This window comes from Labrus bergylta, chromosome 7 (genome assembly GCF_963930695.1).
Source record: "Labrus bergylta chromosome 7, fLabBer1.1, whole genome shotgun sequence".
NCBI lineage: Eukaryota > Metazoa > Chordata > Actinopteri > Labriformes > Labridae > Labrus > Labrus bergylta.
The window spans coordinates 31,908,167-31,933,166 of NC_089201.1; the positions used below are offsets into that span (position 1 = coordinate 31,908,167).

At 40.6% G+C, this 25,000-nt stretch overlaps 3 protein-coding genes across 3 annotated transcripts in view; all 3 read left to right on the plus strand.

Moving 5' to 3' along the window:
- The window catches only part of LOC136179606 (NLR family CARD domain-containing protein 3-like), a 360,535-nt gene that overhangs the window by 271,092 nt on the left and 64,443 nt on the right, over positions 1-25,000 (plus strand). The window lies entirely within an intron of this gene.
- LOC136179619 (E3 ubiquitin ligase TRIM40-like) overlaps positions 1-25,000 on the plus strand; it is a 64,917-nt gene that overhangs the window by 28,495 nt on the left and 11,422 nt on the right. The window lies entirely within an intron of this gene.
- On the plus strand, positions 21,691-22,582 carry LOC136179627 (electron transfer flavoprotein beta subunit lysine methyltransferase-like). The gene has a single exon (XM_065956468.1). It carries the CDS (start codon positions 21,884-21,886, stop codon positions 22,205-22,207), a length of 324 nt encoding a protein of 107 aa, XP_065812540.1. The 5' UTR covers positions 21,691-21,883; the 3' UTR covers positions 22,208-22,582.

Here is a 25,000-nt window from a genome sequence, read left to right on the forward strand (position 1 = left end):
CATGCTTACACACAGAATCTAGAGGTAGAACATTGAAACTACAAATAAAAAGCACCACGAGCACCACGACCACAGCACGCCAGAATCCATCTCAACCTAGATGCATGTTCCCAGTTTTTTTAATTCAAAACACAAAATAAGTGATTTTGTGTGGTTTGAAACAGACCCGTTGCCTAATTGGTGTGAAAACCTTAAAAAGTCGGCTGTGACAGGCGTTACTTTGAAATGTTACATCATGGCTGGTTTTGCATTATTAGATGATTTGGTGAAGCGTGCGCTCTGCAGTAAGTTCAAAAGAGCGCACTGATCCGTTTGGTCCAGCTTGTTCTGTTGGGAGAGCGTCACTGTTTGATTAATCCCCCAGAGAGAGCTGTGCCCCCGACCACGCTGTAAATGTTCAAGGGTGAAATTGTGGAGCAGATACTTCTGGCTTTTGTGCCGTGATGTGTTGTTATTTTTTGCACTGAACTTATTCTCAAACTTCATCTTGGTGTTTTCTCCTCTGACCTGTCACCTTCTCTCATGCAGCATTTGTTCTTTTGTTAGTAACTTCCACTAAGTGAAAAGACTAATCATTTATCTGGGTCACTTAGCGCGAGAGTTACTAACCTTATTTTATCTCTTTATTTATTTATCTATTTATTTATTTCCCTTTTTTATTCAACCTCTTCCACTTCCATTCCTGTTGTTATGAAGCTCCTTTTCTTTGCTCTCGTAGTCATTATTCCGGCGAGGTAAATATATTCAGGTGGTTTTTAAAGAGGTGTGTTGTTACCATAAATGGTTCATTGGAGGCGTTTCTGAATGTAAATGTCCCTGAACGTGTGCGAGCCTGCAGGTTAAGAACATGGGATTTATCAACACTGATTACCTACCGATGTTCTTAACCAGCAGTCTCGTGCACGTTCTCGTGATTTATGTGGAAGTCGAGGTAAAACTCAGAACATCAGCATTACAATAATGCTCATTAATCTCTCTCTCATTTCTAGCATCTTAATTGGGGCAAAAAAGTAATTTATCCTCTCAACATTCCAATGAAAAGCTTATTTCTGTTTGATTTCATCCCCGATTGTACAGCCCATTAGCATTCCCTCAGACTTATTTATATTTAATGTGTACCCTGAAATGACTCCAAAGTCTTTAATTACCTTCATTAGTACTTCACCTAACTGTTCAGGCTTATGTAAATAAATTCAGATATCATCAGCATACATCGCCAATTTGTGATTTTCTCCTGCTATAGATATGCCTTTTATTTTTTGTTCTACCTTCATATATTCAGCCAGCGGTTCAATAGATAGTACGAACATCAATGGTGACAATGGATCCCCTCGTCTGGTAACTTTTGAGATCTTAAAAATACATTTACATTACTCCATTAACTCTAACTCTGGCATTAGGCTGCTTGTTCATAGCTTTCAACCAGCTTATAAAGTTGGTGTGCAGTCCAAATTTACTTTGGGTTTCAAACAGACAGGTTGGTTGTTAATCTTCATGTCAAACACTTTTTAAATTCCAGCTCATCACAGACCGACTCTTTACAAACTGACAGATGTTTACAGACACTTAAATGTCTGCTGTGTCTGTTTAGCGTCTTTTTAATGTCCGTCTTTTCTCCCTTATTAAACTCTGCTAATGTTGAGAAGCTTCACTGAAGTCTGATTCAGTCAATTAGTGATATTTGATAAGGGGGCGTGTCTGTCCGTAAAAAGATTTCCTGGAAGGCTGGTCTCAAGTTTCCTCGATCCTCTGTGCTGAAAATAAGAGACCTGAGACGTCCATCAACATGGCGGCACAGAACGACTTCCGGTTCAAGCGACGAAAAATAAGAGACATGAGGAGTAGCCATTCAGATTGAGAGCAGTTAGACATTCTTCATCAAACTGATTAGAGCAAAGTTAATGTTTGTTATTTTTCTGTTATTTGAAGTCAGAATAAATTCAGTTTAATGATCTCTGAAATATGACGTGAAGTTCTGTTAACTTTGCACCAAACAAAGAAATGTTCTTCAGAGGGACACTTTTTCATTTCCCTGTGAGGACACTTGAGATAAATCACTTGAACCTTTACATCAGTAAACGTTGAATCAGCACTTCCTCTTTCCCCTGAGTGTGTTTAGGTCTTAACATGACCTGTGCTCAGGTGTGTTGGTGGGGCGTTGCTGTCTCAGGGGGCAGAAAGCAGCTGCACCATGGACCAACAAAAACCTGCTCTAAAGTCATGGTACAGTATTTCCATGCTATTTAAAGGCTCCATTAGTAAGATGGTGAGATGCACAGACACAGACAGGTTCACATTGTTCTTCCACAAGGCTCGTAACACACACAGGGACAGATTACACACAGCACACCTGTGAGACACTGCAGTTCATCCAGGTGGAAATAACTCTTTAAGGTGTGTTTAATGTCTGCTGTTATTTCTGTCCCAAAAGGCAGAGAAAATCAGAAACTGCTGCTGCTAGATTTAAACACAGTTTACATGAATCAACAGTAAACACATCACTCAACTGTCTGTGACATGATGATGCCTTCGAGGACTCTCAGTAAACACATCACTCAACTGTCTGTGACGTGATGATGCCTTCGAGGACTCTCGGTAAACACATCACTCAACCGTCTGTGACAAGATGATGCCTTCAAGGACTCTCTGTAAACACGTCACTCAACCGTCTGTGACAAGATGATGCCTTCAAGGACTCTCGGTAAACACATCACTCAACCGTCTGTGACAAGATGATGCCTTCAAGGACTCTCAGTAAACACATCACTCAACTGTCTGTGACGTGATGATGCCTTCAAGGACTCTCTGTCCCTTTAAGCTTCAAGTCACCAACACGAGTGACCACGAGAGCTGAAAGGTGGCGTGCTACTTTCCACGCCCACTTCACTTCTGAGCAGGACTGAAGTCCCTGCTGCTCTTCATACTGGATGTTCTGTATCACTGATAATCAGAATAATCATGATAACGATGATATTATATGATCAGAATAATCATGAAGTCTCTCTCAGAGTCTAATCTCTCATTTATCTCTTTTTATATCAACAGCTGGAGGAGGAGTCTTTAAAGAGAGGATCCTGCTGATCACAGAGCTGGAAGCAGCAGCTGGTGTGTTGGTGAGTCTTTAACTGGGCTGTGTTACTGGGAGACTGACGGACCAATCACAGCGCAGATGACTCTCAGGGCTGCAGTCTGAGCTGCTCTGAGATCAGCTCCACCGTCACACACAGGACCATGACCTCGGACATTTTTCTATTCTCATATTCTGAATTTAAACTGCTTCATGACTCAACGACCGAAGATGAACTCTTTGATTTGGATATAAATGTTTCTGTTGCAGCGCCACCCTGTGGACATGTGTAGTGGTGCAGGTTATTCATTGACTCATATTCACAGATAACAGTAGAAGTTGATTCCAGCTGTGCAAGTTAAAGTGTGAAGTTCTGCTTTTAACCACGAGTCGTTGGTCGTCTGATAACAAATCAGTCGTCTCTTTGTTGGATCAAAACAAAGAGGAGGCTTCACTGAGTTTTTAAAAGATCTACAAACAGGATGTCTGGATCCAGGTGCAGAGTCAGCACCTGAATATTTGATGTAATATGAGATGATATAAAAAGAGCTGAATAATATGCAGACTCAATCATTGATATTCATTCATCATGTCAGGGTAACAACGGACACGTTATCAAACTATCTTTATTTTTAACTTCTGATGTTTATTACACTTTGATGTTTGAACCTTCTGTTTTTATTATCTCAGGATTTTAAATAGAAATAAATTCAATCTGTGGAGGGTTTTATTTGAATAATAATTCATGTTTAGGTTCTGTTGCTGCGATCACTGCTTTCTGCCAGCAGGTGTCACTGTTTCCACAGTTTTCTCCCAGACTGATCGATCTGAAGAGATTATTTCTCTGTCTGCTCTCTGTAATTTTCTTCTCCGCTTGTATTTGAAATAAAACTTTGTTTTCCACAAAGATCCACACATTTGTCCTTCTCCCCCCTCACCTGACTCTTACTCTTTATTTCAATCAGTAAAGGTGCGGTCTCTGTTAGTGAAAGTGTTCTGAGACAGACTCACATTTCATTCAGCTCCACAGTGTGATATTGTCCACACAAACATGCTGCTTCTACACAGAATTAGAGTAGAATGTGGTATTAAATAAATATAGTAAATTGTATAAATATATCTGATTTTTAAAGATTGTAAAATGATTTATTTCTTTGCTTCAAACTGGGGGAGGCTTTCACATGATCACGTCTTAAGGACTAGCATTGCACTGACACAGGTTCACCACCAGGGGGAGCTGCAGCATTACGCTCTCTATAATGAGGCATCCAGTTGAACGTAATTGCAGAGAAACAAAAGATAATGGGCCTCATTCACTAACAGATATGTGCTTAAACCGTGTGTACGAACGTTTGAAGCACAAAATCAGGGGGCTCATCTATCAACAGTGTGTGAGCACGGATCTGTGAGTAATGAGTGTGTAAGAACATTCCCACGCAAAGAGTGGAATTTATCAACTTGTTCTTTTACTTAGAAATGTGTGTAAATATAAGCAGAGCTCTGAGCATGCTTACACACAGAATCTAGAGGTAGAACATTGAAACTACAAATAAAAAGCACCACGAGTGTCACAGCATGCCAGAATCCATCTCAACCTAGATGCATGTTCCCAGTTTTTTTCATTCAAAACACAAAATAAGTGATTTTGTGTGGTTTGAAACAGACCCGTTGCCTAATTGGTGTGAAAACCTTAAAAAGTCGGCTGTGACAGGCGTTACTTTGAAATGTTACATCATGGCTGGTTTTGCATTATTAGATGATTTGGTGAAGCGTGCGCTCTGCAGTAAGTTCAAAAGAGCGCACTGATCCGTTTGGTCCAGCTTGTTCTGTTGGGAGAGCGTCACTGTTTGATTAATCCCCCAGAGAGAGCTGTGCCCCCGACCACGCTGTAAATGTTCAAGGGTGAAATTGTGGAGCAGATACTTCTGGCTTTTGTGCCGTGATGTGTTGTTATTTTTTGCACTGAACTTATTCTCAAACTTCATCTTGGTGTTTTCTCCTCTGACCTGTCACCTTCTCTCATGCAGCATTTGTTCTTTTGTTAGTAACTTCCACTAAGTGAAAAGACTAATCATTTATCTGGGTCACTTAGCGCGAGAGTTACTAACCTTATTTTATCTCTTTATCTATTTATTTATTTATTTATTTCCCTTTTTTATTCAACCTCTTCCACTTCCATTCCTGTTGTTATGAAGCTCCTTTTCTTTTTATTATAAAAAAGTAATAAATGTAATGAGATGTCTTGTAGGAATGGATTGGGGAGCTGATGTTGCTGCCTTAAAATATATATATGTGGCGTTAATTAGAACTAGGATTGAGTATGGGAGTGTGGTATATGGATCTGCAGCAAAGACAACACTTGCAAAGTTAGAAATGATTCAGGCACAGGCTCTTAGGATATGTATTGGGGCAGTGAAATCATCTCCAATATGTGCACTTCAGGTAGAAGTAGGAGAGATGCCACTATGTTTAAGGAGGAAACAGCTATTAGCTAATTATTGGCTGAACTTGAGAGGACATGGAGATAGTCACCCAACAAAATCAGTGTTAAAGGATTGCTGGGAAAAAGAGAGAACAATTAAGTCCAGTTTTGGATGGATAGGGGATAGAGTGGCGAGAGATATGGGAGTGTATGACAAGGATATCAGTCCAGCTGTTTTATGGCCACCAGTTCCAATGTGGATGCTTGAGACAGCTGAAGTAGACTTGGAGTTACTAAAGATAAAGGAAAGGAAAAGAAATGTTGATTTAGTGAGTGAATTCTATGAACACATAGAACAGAGATATGGAGATCATGTACAAGTATTCACAGATGGATCTAAAGACCCGATGACAAATGCGACAGGATCAGCTGCGTTTATCCCAAAAGGTTCAAGGTTGAAGTAGTGAAGAGAACGTCAGATTTCCTGAACGTGTACACAGTAGAGTTGTACGCCATTTTAGTTGCATTAGAATGTGTTGAGCAAATGAAAGGAAGGAAAGTGCTGATATGCAGTGATTCAGTCAGCGCTTTATACAGTATTCAATCAGGATCATCTCACAGTCGTCAAGATGTATTATATGAAATCATATTTACACATTCCCAGGTGGTTAAACAGGGGACAGATGTGATGTTCATGTGGGTTCCAGCACATTCAGGTATAGCAGGAAATGAAAAGGTGGACAGGTTGGCAAAGGAAGCTGTAAAGAAAGAGAGGATTGATATTAACATCAAATGATCTCAGTCAGAGGGGAAACGAGTCACATGGAGTAAAATCAAACAGGAATGGCAACAATATCGGAACAATCAGACAAAGGGAAGACATTTATATTCAATTCAGAGGGAAATAGATAAAGTAAAATACAGAGGGAGCAACAGAAGAGAGGAGGACGTAATGTCCAGGTTAAGAATCAGTCACAGTCATTTAAATAGCTCTCTACATATCACTGGAAAACATTCATCTGGTCTTTGTGAGATATGCAATCTAGCAGAAACAGTTGAACATGTAGTTATTAAATGTAGAAAGTATGTAGCACATAGACAGAACATGATGTCAGAAATGGAGAGAGAGGGACTCGTAAGAAGAGATGTAAAAAGTATTTTGGAGTGTGGGGAGAGAGGGAGAGGACGAAGATGCTTGTTTAAATCTCTCTTGAGAACAGGTTTATTGAGGAGGATTTAGGAATGTGAGTAATAATTAAATCCAGCAGATGGCAGTAATGCAACTTTTTGGATGCCAGCCAACGAAGAAGAAAGTTGTGTGTTTTCATTTCTTATCGGGTTTTAAGATGTTAAAAAACGAAAGAAGGTGACAGAGACATAAGAAGGGCTCTGACGAGTAGCTCCGTGGCTAACTGGTCATGTTTGGACTCTTTAAGTCCTCTACATGGAGCAGGTGTGTTAAAGGGTCGTTCACAGCATTCAGACGGAGGTGTGTGTCTCACAGCCGCAGATTTATCGGTGAAAACACGGAGGTGGTCGGAGAGCAGAGCCTCACCCCGGAGCTCAGACTGAGGCTGTTCACTCCCAGCTGCAGATTCTGGACGGAGAGACCCGAACTGTGGCCCTACGAGGACCCGTACTGGGCGATCTACTGGCCCGGAGGACAGGCGCTGTCACGGTGAGATCTCTAATATACCTGTTTCATTCACCTTTAACCTCTTTAGTAGTGACGTCACTAACAGCTGTTGGTGCACAGCTGCTTTACATCCCCGTTGTAAATCATTCAAACGACAAATGTCAAAGTTACTGGAAAATGATATGTACACTTTGAATTGTACAAAAATCTAGGTAACACTTTACAGGTCCGCAAATTTCGTCGTAATTAGGTGATAATTAGACAAACTTTTTTTTGATTTCATTGAAATTACCCCTGAATTTCATGACAATTGAGTGAAAATTAGCACGTAACCTCTTTGAAATAATGCCCGATCTTAATTGTAAGCAAGTCCTAATTGGTAAGTAACTGTTTTTTCCAATTTCTTTGAAATTACCCCCAAATTTCATGGTAAGTAGGTGACGATTATCAAATCATTTATTTGAAATGAAATCACAATTCACCACAAAATGATCACCGAGTAATTATATTCTGCTATTTCCAGAGAAGCAGGTGATAAATAGCTGCTCATTTCTTGAATACATTTCCAGTAAAGTAATATGAAGTTAGGTCCATGGTTTCCTCTAATTAGAATTACCTTGGAAATCTAAACTAAATAAATGTATTTATGAGCGCCCGCGTCTGCAGCGGCGCGTCTCGGTGTGATCGCGGCCTCAGAGGGCAGAACAAACACCTAGCTGTGGGAGTGTCACCCACCTGGGGGAGGGGCTACTGCCCTTTGTGATGTCATGAAGGGAACATCTCCAAACGGCCTGTTTGAGCACACATTTTCTGAAAAGTGGAGCAGGCAGAAGACGGAGAGGATGGACTTTTCTCATCATTGGGGGGTTTGTAGACGGACTAGAGACACATGTTAGAGTTAGAGGAACATGGGGGAGTGGGTTTAGCAGAATATGTGACCTTTAAAGTCGATAAATATGGTGTTAAAATATGAACTTTAATGCAGTTAAAATGAACAATGATTGTGGTGTTTCTCCTCACTCTGATTATATTTTCTCTTCTTTGCTGCTACGTCCACGTCCGTCATATTCGCCGGTTTGAATCTCGTCCAATCACTGAACTGTATCCACTCCTCCACTCACCTGTGCGCTGTCATTGTCTGGAGGAAACTGTAGTGACTTTTTGTATCAAATTTGGACCCAGATTAAACCTACATCCGAACCCAATGAAGCCGCAACATTTTGAAGTTCTGAATCTATTTTCTGTTTTCTTCACGGTGTAATTGTAGTCCTTAAAGTTTGCAAAGTCCTCTTCAGAGACCGGACCTGGAGGCCAAAGAACATGAGCACAGGAAGCTGTATTCATGGAGTCATAAAGCAGTGAGCCCTTCAACTGAAGAGACTAAAACAGACAAAGATTACAGTATGTATGGCTTTGCAGGGGCGTGGGGACAAGCTTCTTCACGCCCTCTTTTCACCATCTGATCTGTTCAACTTCATCTTTATTGGTAACTTTAAGGATTCACCTTTCTGTATTGCTGTACTGAACTTTCTTTCACCCTCCCCTGAGGGCTCCTTCCTGTGTGCTCTGCTAAATGCATTTTTACCCTGAGGCGCAGTTTCAGTTTATTAAGATACAGTTTACTGAGATACATATGATTATGCAGCATGACTACTTGACATAAATGTTGATTATTAGAGAATATAAGGTACATGCATACAGATGAGACACTACAAAACACACCAGCTCCGCCCAGAAACATCCTGAGTCAACCAGAACAAAGCAGAACAGTAAAATCCAGTGAGAGGACAGAGTCTCTGCAGACACAGTCACCAGCACACATGTACGGAGGCCCAGAAGGGACAATGGAGCAGCTTTAGGAGAAGTCTGTATTTTATTTTGAAAAGATACCGACTCTATCTTTAATGAAGTTTTAATGAAATAAGATGATAATGATGATTTGTCCAATGAGAACACGCCGCCCAAACCGAGAATGACGTCATAAAGACGTGTTGGACGTGACACCATGAAGTTCGGACCAACTACAGGTTGATTTATTTTTTGAAATGTGCATGTGTCTTGGCTCAGTAGGAGACGTCTTAATAACGATATAAAAGCAAAAGTCCTGAGTCAATTGTTCAGCTGGTTCCCTCGTCTTCTCTATTGTTCTCACTAAACTCTCTGAGCTCCAGTGTTTGACTTCAGGACTTCAGCGGCTGCTCAGTGCAGATCTTTAGTGTTGTCAGGAGGTCCAGGACCTTAGCCACCTTTTAGTGAAGGACTTCTAACACATCAGACGCCTGGGACAAAGGCTCACTGTCATTTAAAGATTAGTTTGAGCAGTCGCTTCAATACGTTGAAATTATGCAACAAAGACATTAAGATAAAGGGGTGGCGATGGTGATGTGGATTTCCTTGTTGTTGATATGTTTGATGATGAAGAAATTCGCTGTTGAGACTGACTTGCTTTCAAAGAGTATAATTTTATTTAAGCAAGAAACAGAATCACTGGTCACGTCTGACCAGGAGGATCAAGAAGCCAATAATGATCTCTGTCGAACACACAGAGACAATTGCTTATATGCATCTAAATATCTGTTTTCCGTCATGGGTCATAAAAACATCAAGTTACACAACCATATATGGCAATACTCCTATACAACACCTCAATTTAAACATTCCACCTAAAGGGACTCCTAAATCTCCTTCAGATACTATCTCCAGACGCACCCATTGTAAACTTATATTATCTCTGTCCTGGTTACATCAGACACTTCATAGTCCCCCCTAGCGAGACTATAGTCTCGCAAACAAGATAAATTATACAATTATGATGTTAATTAGCCTCATACGAATCACTTCTGTTCATGCTTAACCTTAGTAATATAGTAAAATTTTATTTGTGGAGTGTGAGAGCGAAAAACCCATCAGGCAGCTATCTTTCTTTATTATCCATCAAACAATCTAGACAGGAAAACTCTCTCACGGTTCCTCTGCCCCAGGCAACCACCTATAGTACTCCAAACCAATTAAAAAGAAAAGGGTTATGAAAACTTTTCAGGATGATATATAAATGCACACATTTAAAACCTCAGAAATAAAATCTAAAAATTTTCCAAAGTCAGACTGGTCGACCCATCGCACCTTCCAATGGACCTCTCCCTACCTAACACCACTTTCCCTAAGGATCGATAAAGAAAGAAAACACCTGAGGTCCCAATATATGCATCTCATACAGTTCCAGAAAAATATGTCTTGCTAAAAATATCTACTATAAAGTAAAACATACAAAAATATTTATCAACAATACAAGTTACATTGTAATAAACCTTCAATGATTTTTCAATCGAAACCCCTCATCATGATGTCTTCATTCAGGTTTCCGTTGTCCATTTCCATCCTCCATTTTCTTAAGTTTGGTTGTTTCAACTCCATTAATCTGGAAGGATCTCTGGACAATCAGCCACCCTCACATTGGTCTCCCAAATATCATCCTGGGAAGAAAAATCAACAACCAGTATCTTTGTACATACAAAACATCAAAAATATTAATTTTTGCATCATACTTTCGCATTATTCCACTACATGATTAACATATACATGATTAATATACATGATTAAAATATTCAATTCCCCCCTTTTATCAATTCACTTCCAGTTCAAAATAATAGTGAGTCAATGTTGAATTCAGATATTCAAAAATGGATATTTCTCTCCAATCTCTATGACCTCCTCACCTTCACTTAGGTCATTACCACTCAGTAGCGGCATCTGAATGTTTTCTCCTGGCATCACAACTCCTACCCATCTCAATATCATAGCCTTAGCAAAGGTCAACAACAGCGTACAAAAACAAAACATCACACACAGTGATAGAAGGGTAGCCACCAAAATCTGAACCACTATAGCTCCTACTGGTCCTAATTGGTCTTGTAACCAAGTATTCGCAGACCATCCCGCTCTTTCTGATGGACCAAATGAATCCCTAATTAGTTTCAAAGCATCTATGACACTAGTCATATTGTCAGTGGCATCAGGAATCAAAGTGTAACAGGCTTCTCCAGTTAGATTCAAAGCTACACAGAGGCCACCTTGTTTGGCCAAAATGTAATCAAGAGCCATGTCATGTTTCAGCAACGTCAATCGATGACTCCTCTGAGTATTTGACAAATATTCAAAACCTTTTATGGTCTCGTTTGCAAAACCTTGTAGGGTATATGTAATATTATCAATATGATCAGCTAAGTATGTAACACCATACCATGGAAACAATCCTATTCCCCATTTCTCTCCCAAACTTATCCTCCAATGATAAGACTCCAAGTTGTGAAATTGTGCCAAATCTCTTTTCTTTCTACTGCTAGAGATTGTCGTAGAGTTATCCTCATCAGACCCTTGTCCCTTCTGAATAACAAAAACATCATACGGAAGTTTCAACTGTGCCATATAACAACATCCAATCCAACCATAAGGTAAAAATAAGTATGCCTTATCACCACAAATCCACCAGATATCTTTAAATGTTCCTATGGTAAAATTACCCGGTAAAGTTTGATTCTTTACACTTAGAGTTTTACTCAGTCGGCGATGTGGTGCATGAAAGGTCACTGTATACATGTCATCAATAGCCCTTTGATCACGTCGTCCAAATTGCATCATATAGTTATCACATTCTGATATTCCCATAAACATACCATCTCCACCATGAGTACCATTTGAACAAAAACAAGATTTAACCTTCACAGGTGTCACTTCCATAGGATCAGGGACTGCTGTCGTAATATCTTCATACTGATCAAGGAGATTTATATATGATAAGTTCTTCAACCAAGCACAATTCCGTTGAGGTGTAAATAGATGCACCGACACGGCCATCCAATAATCATATGGTGCTTGTTGCTTAAATACCAACCACGATAGCGCATAATTTTGACATTTAGAAGTTAAAGGTTCTGGTACCGTCTCTAGAATTGAAGGCCATGTGCCTGGTGCTGGAACTCTCACGACACATGGACCACTCAAATTACTAGCCAATCTAACAGAGTGAGTCAACTGTTGGTACCACATATTTCTACTTGCCCACGGGTCTGCAATTTGCAACACCGAGGAATCAAACCCATAAGCTTTCCATTGGGTTTCACGCTTCTCTAATGCATGAAGATGTTTAGTCATGACTTCTGATGTCCCGTCAGCATCTACAAAATCACCAATCAGATTCGACATAGTCATCTGAATTGTTTCAGCTGCCTTAACTAATGTAGATGTAGCAACAGATGTCAACATCATACCTACAGACTTTGTAGACACCGAAGAACTCATCATTGTTTCGTTGATAGTAGATCCCATCTTTACAACCTCACTTGTAAAATTACTCGCAGCTAGAGTAGTAACCAAAGTTGATACGTTAATACTACTAGTTATTCTCTGAGCTACAGTAGTAGACATCATCTGTTCATCAGTCACCCTTGGAGTGACTAGTTGCTTTTGAACCTCTTTAGCCACCGTAACTACTTCAATAGGATCTAGGCCTTCTACCACAAGCATTATCTTACGAGTTCTATACCCTTTTACCCAATAATTGTGATATGGTACAAATTTAAACTCTGGATCCAAATAAGTGCATGTATATTCTCCCTGATCTTCCCCTGTTACATTGATTAGGACAAGTGTACAGTCGTCTTCAACCCTAAACAACCTTATGTGATTATACAAAATATACTTTCTTTGATCACGAGGCACACTATTAATTTCAGGTCCTGTTAGCACTATTTCTTCACCACGAGCATTTTTCCAATTAGGGGGATTATTACCATCATTATTCCATTTTCCACATTTACATGGAAGGCGTGCTGAATTCCCTAACGTAGCTTTAATCACAATGTTTACAGGAATTTGAGTTGTAGAAATCATTTGAGGCTCAGCTGTATTTAGACGCAATATCTCTGTGACGTCAGTAACCTTCAGTTTTGAAAAGGTGGATGTCTGCTTTATTTTCTCAATCAGCGGGAGAGTTGATATGGTAGTTGACAGTTTTCCTACTTCAACAACCAGGGGTTTTGCAATTCTAGTTTCATTTAGTACCACTAAAGTCACAATACTGTTTCTGTAACCTAACCCCAATTGGACACTATGCTCTCCCATATTTACTAATTTTGGGTCATAATATGTACACTTATAGTCACCTTGATCTTCAATCTGAGATCTACGTAAATAAAGACTACAGTCTCCCTCAATCTTTGACCTTCTTCGATCATTAAGCAACACATACTTTTCTAGTGGTGATGTCCCCAATAAATCAATAACCTTACCATGGCTATCTTCCCACTTGACTCGGAATTTCCCTTTCCCATTATTTTCCTTTGTACACTGACATGGGAGCTGAACTGACTTTCCCAAAATCACTTCTACTCTAGTCCTCGTAACGTTTTGGTCTAACCTTTCTTCGGGTTGGCCTTGGACTCCTTGGTCCAACTGGGTCTGTGAATTTTCCTGTAGAGGCATCACAGCCCTCAGGAGTCTTTGACTCATGCTCTTGAGAAATAGACTCTGTTGTTTCTGGGACATGTTGTAAATCAATGTCACCAAATCGTCTTTCTTGCTCATGGACTGACAAGTCATCCCTGACATCATCAAAAGTGTAATCAAAATCATCATGCATAGCCCCAACATGGTCAATCCCTTCTTCCGGATCCTGACCTTGGGGGTCTGCACGAACCTCTGCTGCTTCTGCAGCTTCTGTTGGCTCTCTTGCACTTTCAACATCTCGGTTCTGTGATCGTGGAACCTCTTCTGTTGGCGCTTTAACACAATGTGATAAATGATACCAGGTAGGAGACCCTTTAACCTGGACCGCAGTTCCCGTACTGCGGACTACTTCAAATGGTCCTTCGCGGCGTTCATTAAACCACTTCCTCCTAAACACCTTCACGAATACCTTGTCTCCAGGTTGCACTGCATTCGTCTTTTGCTCATCGAGTCTCTCTTGCACCTCCTCTCGTTTTTGCCTGTCAGAGACATATGTGTATATTCTCTTATGTAAAGCAGCCATGTAATTAACATACACTCGCATTTCATCTTCTAAAAGGGCTAAACTTGGACCCTTGCCACTTGTACGCAAACAAGGTGTCGGCATCCGTCTGCCCATTGCCAACTCATGGGGTGTCATGCGCAAATCACGGAGCCCACTTGAACGACACACCATTAACGCCAGCGGAAGCGCTTCCATCCAATTCAAACCTGTGTGTTGGCAGATTTTAACAATGCGTTTTTTTAACACACCATTCATTTTTTCACAAGCACCTTGGCTTTGCGGATGATAACCAGCTCCTAAACGTTGTTTAATTCCCAATTTTTGCAGAATTAGTCTTACTGTTTTATCCACGAACTCTTTCCCATTATCTGAGGATATGCGATCTGGGAGTCCCCACCTGCTTATAACCTCACGACACAAAAACTTGGCAACAGACTGAGCATCTTTCCGCTTAGTTGGACAGGCCTCGGGCCACCTTGAAAATCTATCCACAACAACTAACATGTATCTTTTACCTCCTACCGGTCTTATCATGTCAACAAAATCCACAACTAACTCACGCATAGGACCTGTTGGCGTTGGAATGTAACCGGGAGGAACCATCACACCCCTACGAACGTTATTTTTTAGACAGATAGTACACCTGCCTATGACATAATCAATTTGTTCAAGCAAGTACGGTGCCCAAAAACCATATTCTTTCGTGATCTTTCTCCTAACCTCCCCCCTTGCAACATGGGCTAAACCATGTGCCTCCTGGATCATCAGACCCAGCAGGTCTGGGGGCGCTACCAGCAGTCCTTCATGATTTCTCCACAGGCCAGTGGAATCTTGAGTGGCTCCTCTGTCTCTCCATAATTGTTTATCCATCGCAGAAGCAGCTTCTTGCATTGAGACAACATCCCTGAGCGTAATGTTATCCTCCAAGTCCACTTCATGGGTGATCAGAAGAACTTTGCCCAATTTGTTTGCTCCTGTTATCGCCTTTGCAGCCTCATCAGCTACTTTGTTACCTTGTGTGACCCTTGACATGTCCTTTTTGTGTGCTGCACACTTAGTCACTGAGATTTCCTTCGGCTTCATCATCGCATGCAACAATTTCATTATCTGGGCATGATGCTGTATCGGAGAACCATCTGTTTTCTTAAACCCCCGATTCTTCCACACCGATCCAAATAGGTGGCATACATTATGTGCATATGCCGAATCTGTATATATCGTCACCCGCTTGCCTTCAGCCAACAGACATGCTTCAGTCAGCCCCACTAGCTCAGCAAGCTGTGCAGATGCAGGTTGTGGTATTTCTTCTGCTTTTTCAACAACAAACCCCGTCTTACTACTGGGTCATATCCACCAACAGCTTCATCCGAATCACTCTCACTGTCATCCTCTATGTCCAGTCGTCTGAACTGCTGACCGCTCCAACTTCTCAAACGGGTCTTTTTATGTTTGCTGTCGGAGCTTGGGTACATTTCTATGGTCGTTGTAGCCTTTCCCTTCTCGATTATTTGTTCATCCTCGTCTGTGATGTGATAGTTGCCCTTCTGTATAATCACTGGGAGCTGGGGGTAAACATCAGTAAACTTCACTTCCTTCTCATAAGGCGGGGGCTTCTTTACTAAGGCAGTATGTGAGAAGGGTGTGTTAACCTTCTCCATTAACTTACCCACTGCCTTATCATTTTTCTGTATTTCTTGCATACCGCGGCCTATTTTTTCATTTGCAGCTTCTAACAGTTTCTGTCCTTCATTTTCAAACAACTGCAGAACTCCAAGCTCAGTTTTTCTTTTCTCCATACGCCTTTTTCCCTTTTTCCCCTTCTTCTGCTTTACCTTGTATATAGACACAAGTACCTGTATTGTTTTGATCACATCCGGGTTCAAAGTCCCCTCTACTGGCCAAGGCTGGTCAATGTCAGGCCAACGCTTACTCCATTTTTCTGATATTTTTGGAATATCTTTAACAAGAGGATTAGTCTTCTGTACTACATCAACAGGAGTGATTGATTTTGTAATTTTGGTGTCCATCTTTGACATTACAATGACCCTCTTAGTTCCTCGTATTATAAGTCAAACTGAAACTAGTCAAACTATTTAGAAAGTACTGTTACCACACTTGAAAGTGAATGAATTTGCCAACCCCAAAGGAGACCAAAGCCTTCTTACTATAAAAGCAAAAGCACTTCTTTATCACCGAATGCATCTAATCACACTTATTTATCTTTAAAATTATGGAAATAATGTCAATGTTCCATCTCAAAATAGCTCAGGTCAAGCTAGACCATACTCAGACAATGAAACCAGCATTCACAGCACTCAACTGCATTTGAATCAAATCAACTTTTCCATAAATGATCAATCAAATCAAAAATACTCCATTATTGACCAAATACTTCAATTAGTCAGTCTGTTGCCAAGACTTCCTCCTATATAATTGTAATGTGATACATAGAAGAAACAATGTAAGCCTCTATGCGAAAACAGACTAAGCATGTATCAAAGATGTTGACTATAAAAAATGTGTATACACAGATAGAAAAGTTCAGGTGTTTGTTGAAAGAGTTTGTGGATAAAACCGCACTGGCCTTGATCAAGCTGGATTCAGGATCCCTACATGCTGTCATCCGCAAGCTTCCAGTGCCTGTGAAGTACCCGCCGGGTCTCTCCTCATCTGCCTTTTTGGACTGATCCAGTTCAGACACAATCCATCTGTCTGTCTTCCCTTTAGCTCTCACACAGCATAGTAGAGAAAAACAGAGAAAACAGAAAGAAAACAAAACAAAAGTTTAATCACTCTGAATCCATATACACAATGCAATAACAATTCAGTGAAATATGCACACATTATCTGTAATCTTTATCTATATATATTTTTTTATCTATTGCAAAGGCTGTCTCCCTACTGGGGGTGTGTTTTCCTTCCCTCTGTGTCCCACAGAGAGAAGAAGGAGGAGAGGGGGCTACCTCTCCACTCCCCTTAACAGGAGGAGTAAGCTAATTGGCTTTCTATGTGAGGCAACGCCTCTTGGACCCGCCTCCTAATTTTAGCAAGGGCTTCCAGTCTAACCTGGCTGTCAAAGGGTTAACATCGTCTCCAAACCCTATGGTCCAAACCTAGTGCATTTAATGCACAGACAAGCGCATCTCACCCGTGGGTGCTGTGGGTGCTGTGACACCCCTACTTTCACTAAAATGTACACTTTTTACTAGTGGAGTCATTAAAAGAAAACTTAAGTGAGAAAACTAAGATTTATTAAGTGACAACTAAGCCAATCATATCTATTTGATTACAGTTGAAGCACAGTAAGGTTACATTTGCATTTAATCCTCCTGTCACTCATCACTGAGTCAGAGCTCAGAGCTCACACATGGAAACATGCTGCATGTAGCATCCTTCTGAAAAAGAGTAAGTCACCCAAACAGAGGTTTTTAAGATAAATCCACCTCACAAAACAGCATAAGTGTAACATTTTCTCCTCTTGGTTGTTATTTTAGCTGTATGTATTTACTCCCATAACTTTACGATGTAGCAGAAGTCCCCTTTGCAGTTTTTCTAAATAAAAGCACATTTTATGTGAAGACCGGAAATAAAGAGACTGAGGCGTAAGGCAATAAGAAAAGCAAAATAATGGCATCACAAAGAACCGTTTTGAATCTGATTTCTAGAGCTAACTCGGTTACTCACAATGGATGTTCATAAAGTTAGTGTCTAATTATCTTTTGTAACTTTGTCTTGTTATATGATGTTTCAGCTAAACTTAGTTATTGGACATTAAATGAAACAGAATGTGTTGATTTCCTAGAGGGTGGTAATATACTAGCACAGAACACACACACTTTTAAGATCACTGCTCCACCCCTGTGCACAGAGTCTATGCACACACAGAAATCAGCACAGTATCCTCCCAGTCAACAGCCAAATAGAAAAATGTATTCTCTAATAGTCAAAACCAACTTCTTCACCTATTTTAAACCAAACTATATGTTCTTTTTGAACAGACAAAATTCGCAGCATAATGTGGTCACACACATACGCTCAAACAGACAGAAAGAAAAGTTCACACTCCAATCAGCCGGCAGTTCTAAACTTTATCAGGAATTTTTCTGTTCTTTTCTCGAAACTTGCTACCTGAATGGGTACAGACTATCCTCGCTGGTCTCTCCACTTCTGTTAAAAACAGATACTATATACACTTATGCTATGTATAAACGTCCTTTATTAGGCTCATGTGTATTTATCATATTAAACAAACATCCTCTGAGGGGCTCATAGATTTTTCTCAAATTGAATATATAAAGTCCCCTGAAACAAAGGGCTCATAGGTTTTTAACACTGATGAAGATCAGATAAGTAAAAGTCCTCTGAAACAAAGGCTCATATTTTTTATCAAATCGGATATATAAACGTCCCCTTAGACAAAGGGCTCATAGATTTTTAACACTGATGAAACAAAAATGTCCCCTCTTATAAGTTACTAAATCGCCTTTTAACCAATCACCTGCTATATATGCCTATTTAATAATACATCTATTCTATTTATCAATCACACATATACAAGAACATTTCCGGATCAAATACACATCTCCACACCACACAGACCTCTCAAAGCCATCCAAATCACAACACAAGAGACAAGACACAGACAGAGACAGAGACCGTCCAGCAGCCACACACACACAAACACTTCAGGCTGTATAGAGCTTGCGCCACACACATTCCAAGAACAGCCGCCCCTCAGCGAGCGCACACACATTCCAGTTCAAATTTTGAAGTCGACTCATTTATAATTTTCCTCTATCAAATCTTTACTTCTGTCAAACTTTTAACAAATTGTCTTTTAACAAATTACTTCACACTGCATGCTTCAATGCACACTTTTTCCTTTACTCAGTGCTTTTTTCCCACTTTTCTCAAAACTCTTATCTTTATTCCTTATCTTCACTTTTCATCTTTTTACTTCTCATCTTTACACTTCTCATCTTTATTTCTTCTCTTTTATTTTCCTACATTATACGTTTATCATCTATTCAAATACCCTGGCCAGGGATCCCCTTTCTTTTATTTTTACTCAAATTTGACTACTTCTTAAAGCCAACTTTCACTTCAGTGTCTAATTTACACATGACTTACTGTTAAGAGGATACGGGCCCTGTCCTTGTTAAACTTGCATAGTTTTTTAGCTAACTGGTCTCGTTACTAGTTGCGCTTATGCTATCATTACCTTTCAACTTTATTCATCTCTTCTTCTCTTATTTATCTCTTCTTTATTTTATTCCCCTTTCTTTATATACTTTTTAACTCAATAAACCCCAATTTAGACGGAGAATTACTCCAACATCAACACATCATTGCACTTCAGTTCTTTGACAGTGCGGCCAAAATTGCCGATATACGACAGAAACAGCTCCTGCAATATGTGCAGAAAAAAAAGAAAGAAACACTTACGAAGTGATGGAAATAATGAACAAGCTGTGGTCCCCTGCAGAAGGCCCCAACTGATCCTGTTCCGTGACGCCAAAATTGATGTGGATTTCCTTGTTGTTGATATGTTTGATGATGAAGAAATTCGCCGTTGAGACTGACTTGCTTTCAAAGAGTATAATTTTATTTAAGCAAGAAACAGAATCACTGGTCACGTCTGACCAGGAGGATCAAGAAGCCAATAATGATCTCTGTCGAACACACAGAGACAATTGCTTATATGCATCTAAACATCTGTTTTCCGTCATGGGTCATAAAAACATCAAGTTACACAACCATATATGGCAATACTCCTATACAACACCTCAATTTAAACATTCCACCTAAAGGGACTCCTAAATCTCCTTCAGATACTATCTCCAGACGCACCCATTGTAAACTTATATTATCTCTGTCCTGGTTACATCAGACACTTCAATGGCCTAGTGGTTAGCTCGAGGGCCACAATGTGCAGAGACCGTAGGTTTGATTCCGACCTGTGGCACGGAGCAGGAAGTGACTCTGGCGTCTCATTGGTTTCACAAACCTAAACAGCTGTTTTGTTTGTTTCTGTCTCTGTGTTCAGGTTTCTCCTGGACCACCCCGCAGTGTGTCGGGGTCAGACCGTTCTGGATCTGGGCAGCGGCTGCGGAGCCTCCGCCATCGCCGCCATTCTGTGTGGTGCCGCTCATGTAGTGGCTAACGACATCGACCCTAGTAAGCATTCATTCATCTCTTACTCTACTGTGTTATTTACTCACATCATGACATCACAGCATGGACACATTTTCAGGCTCTTATTTTGATAGGAACATTAAAACATTCGCTGTATGTCGTCAACGGGTGGAAGGTTTTTTTCTCGTGTGGTTGGCTGAGGTCTCAGATGGTTGACGCAAGAAGTCAAAAAGCTGTGATGGAGCTCAACATTATTTCATTTTAACGTATGAAATTTTGGGCGATTCAGGGGCGGCTGTGGCTCGGTTGGTAGAGTCGGTCATCTCTCAACCGGAAGGTTTGGGGGTTCAATCCCGAGCTCCTGCAGCCAGATCTCCGACGTGTCCTTGGGCAAGACGCTGAACCCTGAATTGCTCTCGCTGCTTCATCAGTGGCGTATGTGTGTCTATGAAAGGGATTAGTTATTTCTGATGGTCTCTTTACTCAGCAGTCTCTACCATCAGGGTGTGAATGTGTAGGTGTGACCTGCGGTGTAAAAAGCGCTTTGAGTCTTCAGAAGACCAGAAAAGCGCTTTACAAGCTCAATCCATTTATCATTGAGCTGCAACATTGCTGCATTTTTCATTTGGTTCGGTTTGCTTTCAGACTGCACTTTGTCAAACTAAGCAGAAACCTCCGGTCTTTAAAAATGAAGCCGATGCTGAGGTGTAAAATCCTGCAGTTCATCGAGTGTCCACTAGAGGCTGCATCCTTGTGCAGATCTGTAAGAAATGAAAAGTGAAGCTTTGTCAGGTCTGTCCTCCATGGAGGCCGGGTCGATCGTTTGTGATGCGTTTCAGGAATGCAGGGAATCTAACAATCATCAGCTTTTGTGACAGAGTCGAGCAGATCTGTGGCTGTAAATGAGTTTTTATCTAGAACAGACTTTTTTACTGCATGTATCTGGTTCTTAAGACAAACAAATCATTGTCAGAATCCCGTCTGTGGGAAATGGTCCTCAGTGCAGATAATGTTCTGCCTGCTGTCAGTATCATGGGGACTTTAAATGAACTACAAACAGAAACCAGAAGACCTTTCCATTGAAAGTTTCTTGTTTTATAGAAAAATGAATTAAAATGTTCTAAAATACCAGCGTCTCTATGCAATTTGACCAGAATTCAACTTTAATCATTTAAAAAAGTCTCCAGTAAAATCTGCTGAAACTTCTCAGGGGTACAGCCAGGGACACGAGGAACAAGAATCCATTGAAAGTTTCTTGTTTGCTAGCATTGTCTCTTCAAATATAATACTGCGTTGTTAAGTGTAAAAAATGGACCTTAACATGATATTAAATGTTTAACCGTTGAAGCGGTAGCTCACAGTGGGTGTGATTAACCTTGTTAAAGACTACACTTAATATTGGCGTGGCACAATCACGGACTGTCATACCAGCTCCATCATGGCTGAAAATGTCCTGGAAAAGTCCTGGAAAATGATCCCTGGAAAAGAGTGTGAACCCTGTATATAGACTGCTGTGATTAAAAGAAACACATGAACACCATGATTCCTTGAAGCCTAACCCTGTGACGTGTTAACCCGCCTGTTTGTGTTCCAGTGGCAGCCGTGGCGACGCACATGAACAGTGAGCTGAACGGCCTGCAGCCTCCTGTGTGTCTCACCCACAACATCATGGGTTCACCGCCCGCCGCCTTCCACCTGATCCTGCTGGGCGACATGTTCTACGACCAGTCCCTCGCCACCAGCCTGCACAGCTGGTTGAACCGCTGCATGGAGACCCACGGCACCAAAGTCGGAGATCCAGGAAGAGCTCAGTTTGAGGAGCACGCCATCCGACGCCTCCTGAGGCCGCTGGCTCAGTTTGAGCTGCCCGACAGTGTGAGAGAGGAGAACTACGGCCTGAGCTGCAGCGGCGTCTGGAGCTACACACCTGAACTCTGAACACCTGAGAGAATTATTCTTCAAGAAAACATGGACTGTGTGAGGTTGAGAGGACTCTGTTTTATTTGAAAGTCACACAAACAAGGAAGGTTGGTACATTTCCCAATCTGAATGATCACTTCTTTTAGATATTTGAATGATCAGCTGTATCAAAACAACTCCCTCTCTTCTGTCTGTGTTCAGGAGAGGAAGCATGGCGCCGTGCTGCTGCTGCTCCGGTAGCCTGGTTAGCAGGGCGGGGCGATATGACCTCAAATCAATATCACGCTTAAAGGCAGGGTTGGTCATTTTCTAAAAGTAGCCTGATGTTGAAAGTAGCATTCCCTCAGTGCTGCGTCTGCAGTCAGGAGCAGTCCTCCTCAAATGATTTCCATGTTTTCAAGAGTGCAGATGTAAAAACGGCTGTGATGTCTGCTTTCAGTTTGACAACTACACACACTCACAATGTGTGTTTCATATTTCATTTTGAATTGATCCTTTATGAATCACTCTGTTTAATAAACATGAACACACACATGAACAAACAGGATCCTGTGGACATGCATTAATGGAGAGGTCTCAGAGTGAGGGGGCGGCCCACAGCGAGCGCTCCAGAGCAGTTTTGGGGTTCAGTGCCTTGCTCAAGGGCAGTGCTCAGGAAGTGGACTGGCACCTCTCCAGCTACCAGGCCAGGGACTTGAACCGGCGACCCTCTACCGCAACTGCCGCCCCCATTTCAATCAAAGACAAACACAGTTCTATGTGAGATGGATATACTTGTATCTTCAAACACACACACACTCTTTGTTCACACACAGGAGGCAGAGAGCACCTCCGTACCAGCAGTGGATTATCTCAGGAATGGTTTTTATTCATTCATTCATTTAATGAGGTGCAATAGCGTGACAAACTGGTGACATATACATGACAAATAAGGCACAGAAAAAACAAACAGACAAGGTCAGGACAGCAACGACAAAATACAATAAGAAAAGAAAGACAGCAAAAATACTGAGACATCAACAGACAGACTACAACTGATCTTTCTTTGTTCCAGCCCGCCCCTCGGTGACCTCTACCCTACAGTAGTTTATATCTGAATGCCTTACAGACCAGTTTCTCTCTCTTTAGAGATCAAACCTGAACAGGAGTGTGACCCGGCCGGGGCTACGTGTGAATCTGGCTCCAGCAGAGTCATCAGGCTGCTCACTTTGAAGCAGCTGGATAAGAGCTCGGCTGCTGTTTGGATCAAGCTTTGAATCTTTGTCCAGCAGGTGGCGCCATCAGTTTTATTTTTCAGACAAGTGAGCAGACTGAAAACAGGAACTGTAATGTATTATTACTACTCAACGTTTTCACATGTAGGTGGCTCTGACTGCTGCGTTCAGGGACATAATAATAATCAGTGAGGACGTTCATGTCCTGCTCTGAATCGTCTTCAAGAAATATTCAAATGTTTAATATTATTTATAGATTATATTCAAGCATACTGAGACCTGTCTTCTGTTGTAAGGATATTATTTATTCTATAATGAGTCAGAATATAAGTAAATATGACATAGATTGACCAACTAAACAGGATGTTTCTCAGTTTTGACGTTGAGCCCCCGAGAGGTTTACTGCACATTTAAGTCTTGCTGTTGGGAAATAAAACTTACAGATAAGATCAATAAAAAACAAATTGGATAATTTGAAACAAGAGTACAAATGTTTGGATTCTGCTGATTGTTCCAAATGTTCTGGTGTTGGCGGTGATGGAGTTGAAATCTGAAACTTCATGCAAAGATAATAATCATATTTCTATAAAACAGCTGTGACATGGATCACATGTTAGTGTTAAAGTCTTTAAAGGTCTGATTAGTCTCCTTCATGGAGCTTCAGTACAGATAGGCCTACTTTGACTTTACTGGAATACTTTGATTTGTCAGAGAGGAATTTCAGTCAGGAGTTTGAACTTCTGCTGGATCTCCTTCACACACCCTCATCTTCTTCCTATCTTTTATTTATTCAAAGATATATGCATGTAATGAATTTTAAAAATTCCATTATTCCTCCAAAGTCTGTAACCTCATGACCAGCTGCCTGAAGAGCCCCAACATGCTGTAGTTCCTCCATTTTCCTGATAATATTAACTAATCAATCAACTGTAATCACCAATAAACAACATCAGACTATAGAAAGCATTTAAAAAGGTGATACTGTTATTTAGTAATGTGGTAAATGGTCACTATTCCTCCTTTACAAATAAAGTAACAAGAGTCATGGTGCTTCATTAATCTATAAACAAACCAGGAAACACCTTTGTAATAGACTCAAACTGACAAATGTCTCATCTTTGTCACTTTTTGTACTTTTACTTAAAACTCTGTAGAAGCACTTTTATTACGACTCTGACTGGTGCTCTTGAACTCATCAACATAAACAAGAGGGGTCCTGCAGCGAGTAGTATCCATAGACTGTAAATATTATATATGCATGTGTGGTTGTTAACAGATATCAGACACGGAAGATAAAATATACTTATTGGATATATATTTAATGTAAAACTAAACAAAGATAACCACACAGAGCGCTGAATGAAAGACGCCTCTTATTGGTCACACTTCAAACTGAAACACCGGCGTCTTCAGTAAAGATGGCGGACTGAGTGAAATCACTGCATTCCCGTCGGTCTATTAACCCGCCTGACTTTCCGCACACTTTTCACCTGTTTTTATTTATTTATTTTTATTTGTCAATTTTATTCCATTAAAAAAAAACAATAAAGTTTAGAAAAACAAACAAACATAAAATCTAAAAACAAAAATTTGAATG

Excerpts from the sequence above, each read along its gene's own strand:
- LOC136179627 (XM_065956468.1), top strand. The coding sequence starts at position 21,884 with ATGAACAGTGAGCTGAACGGCCTGCAGCCTCCTGTGTGTCTCACCCAC.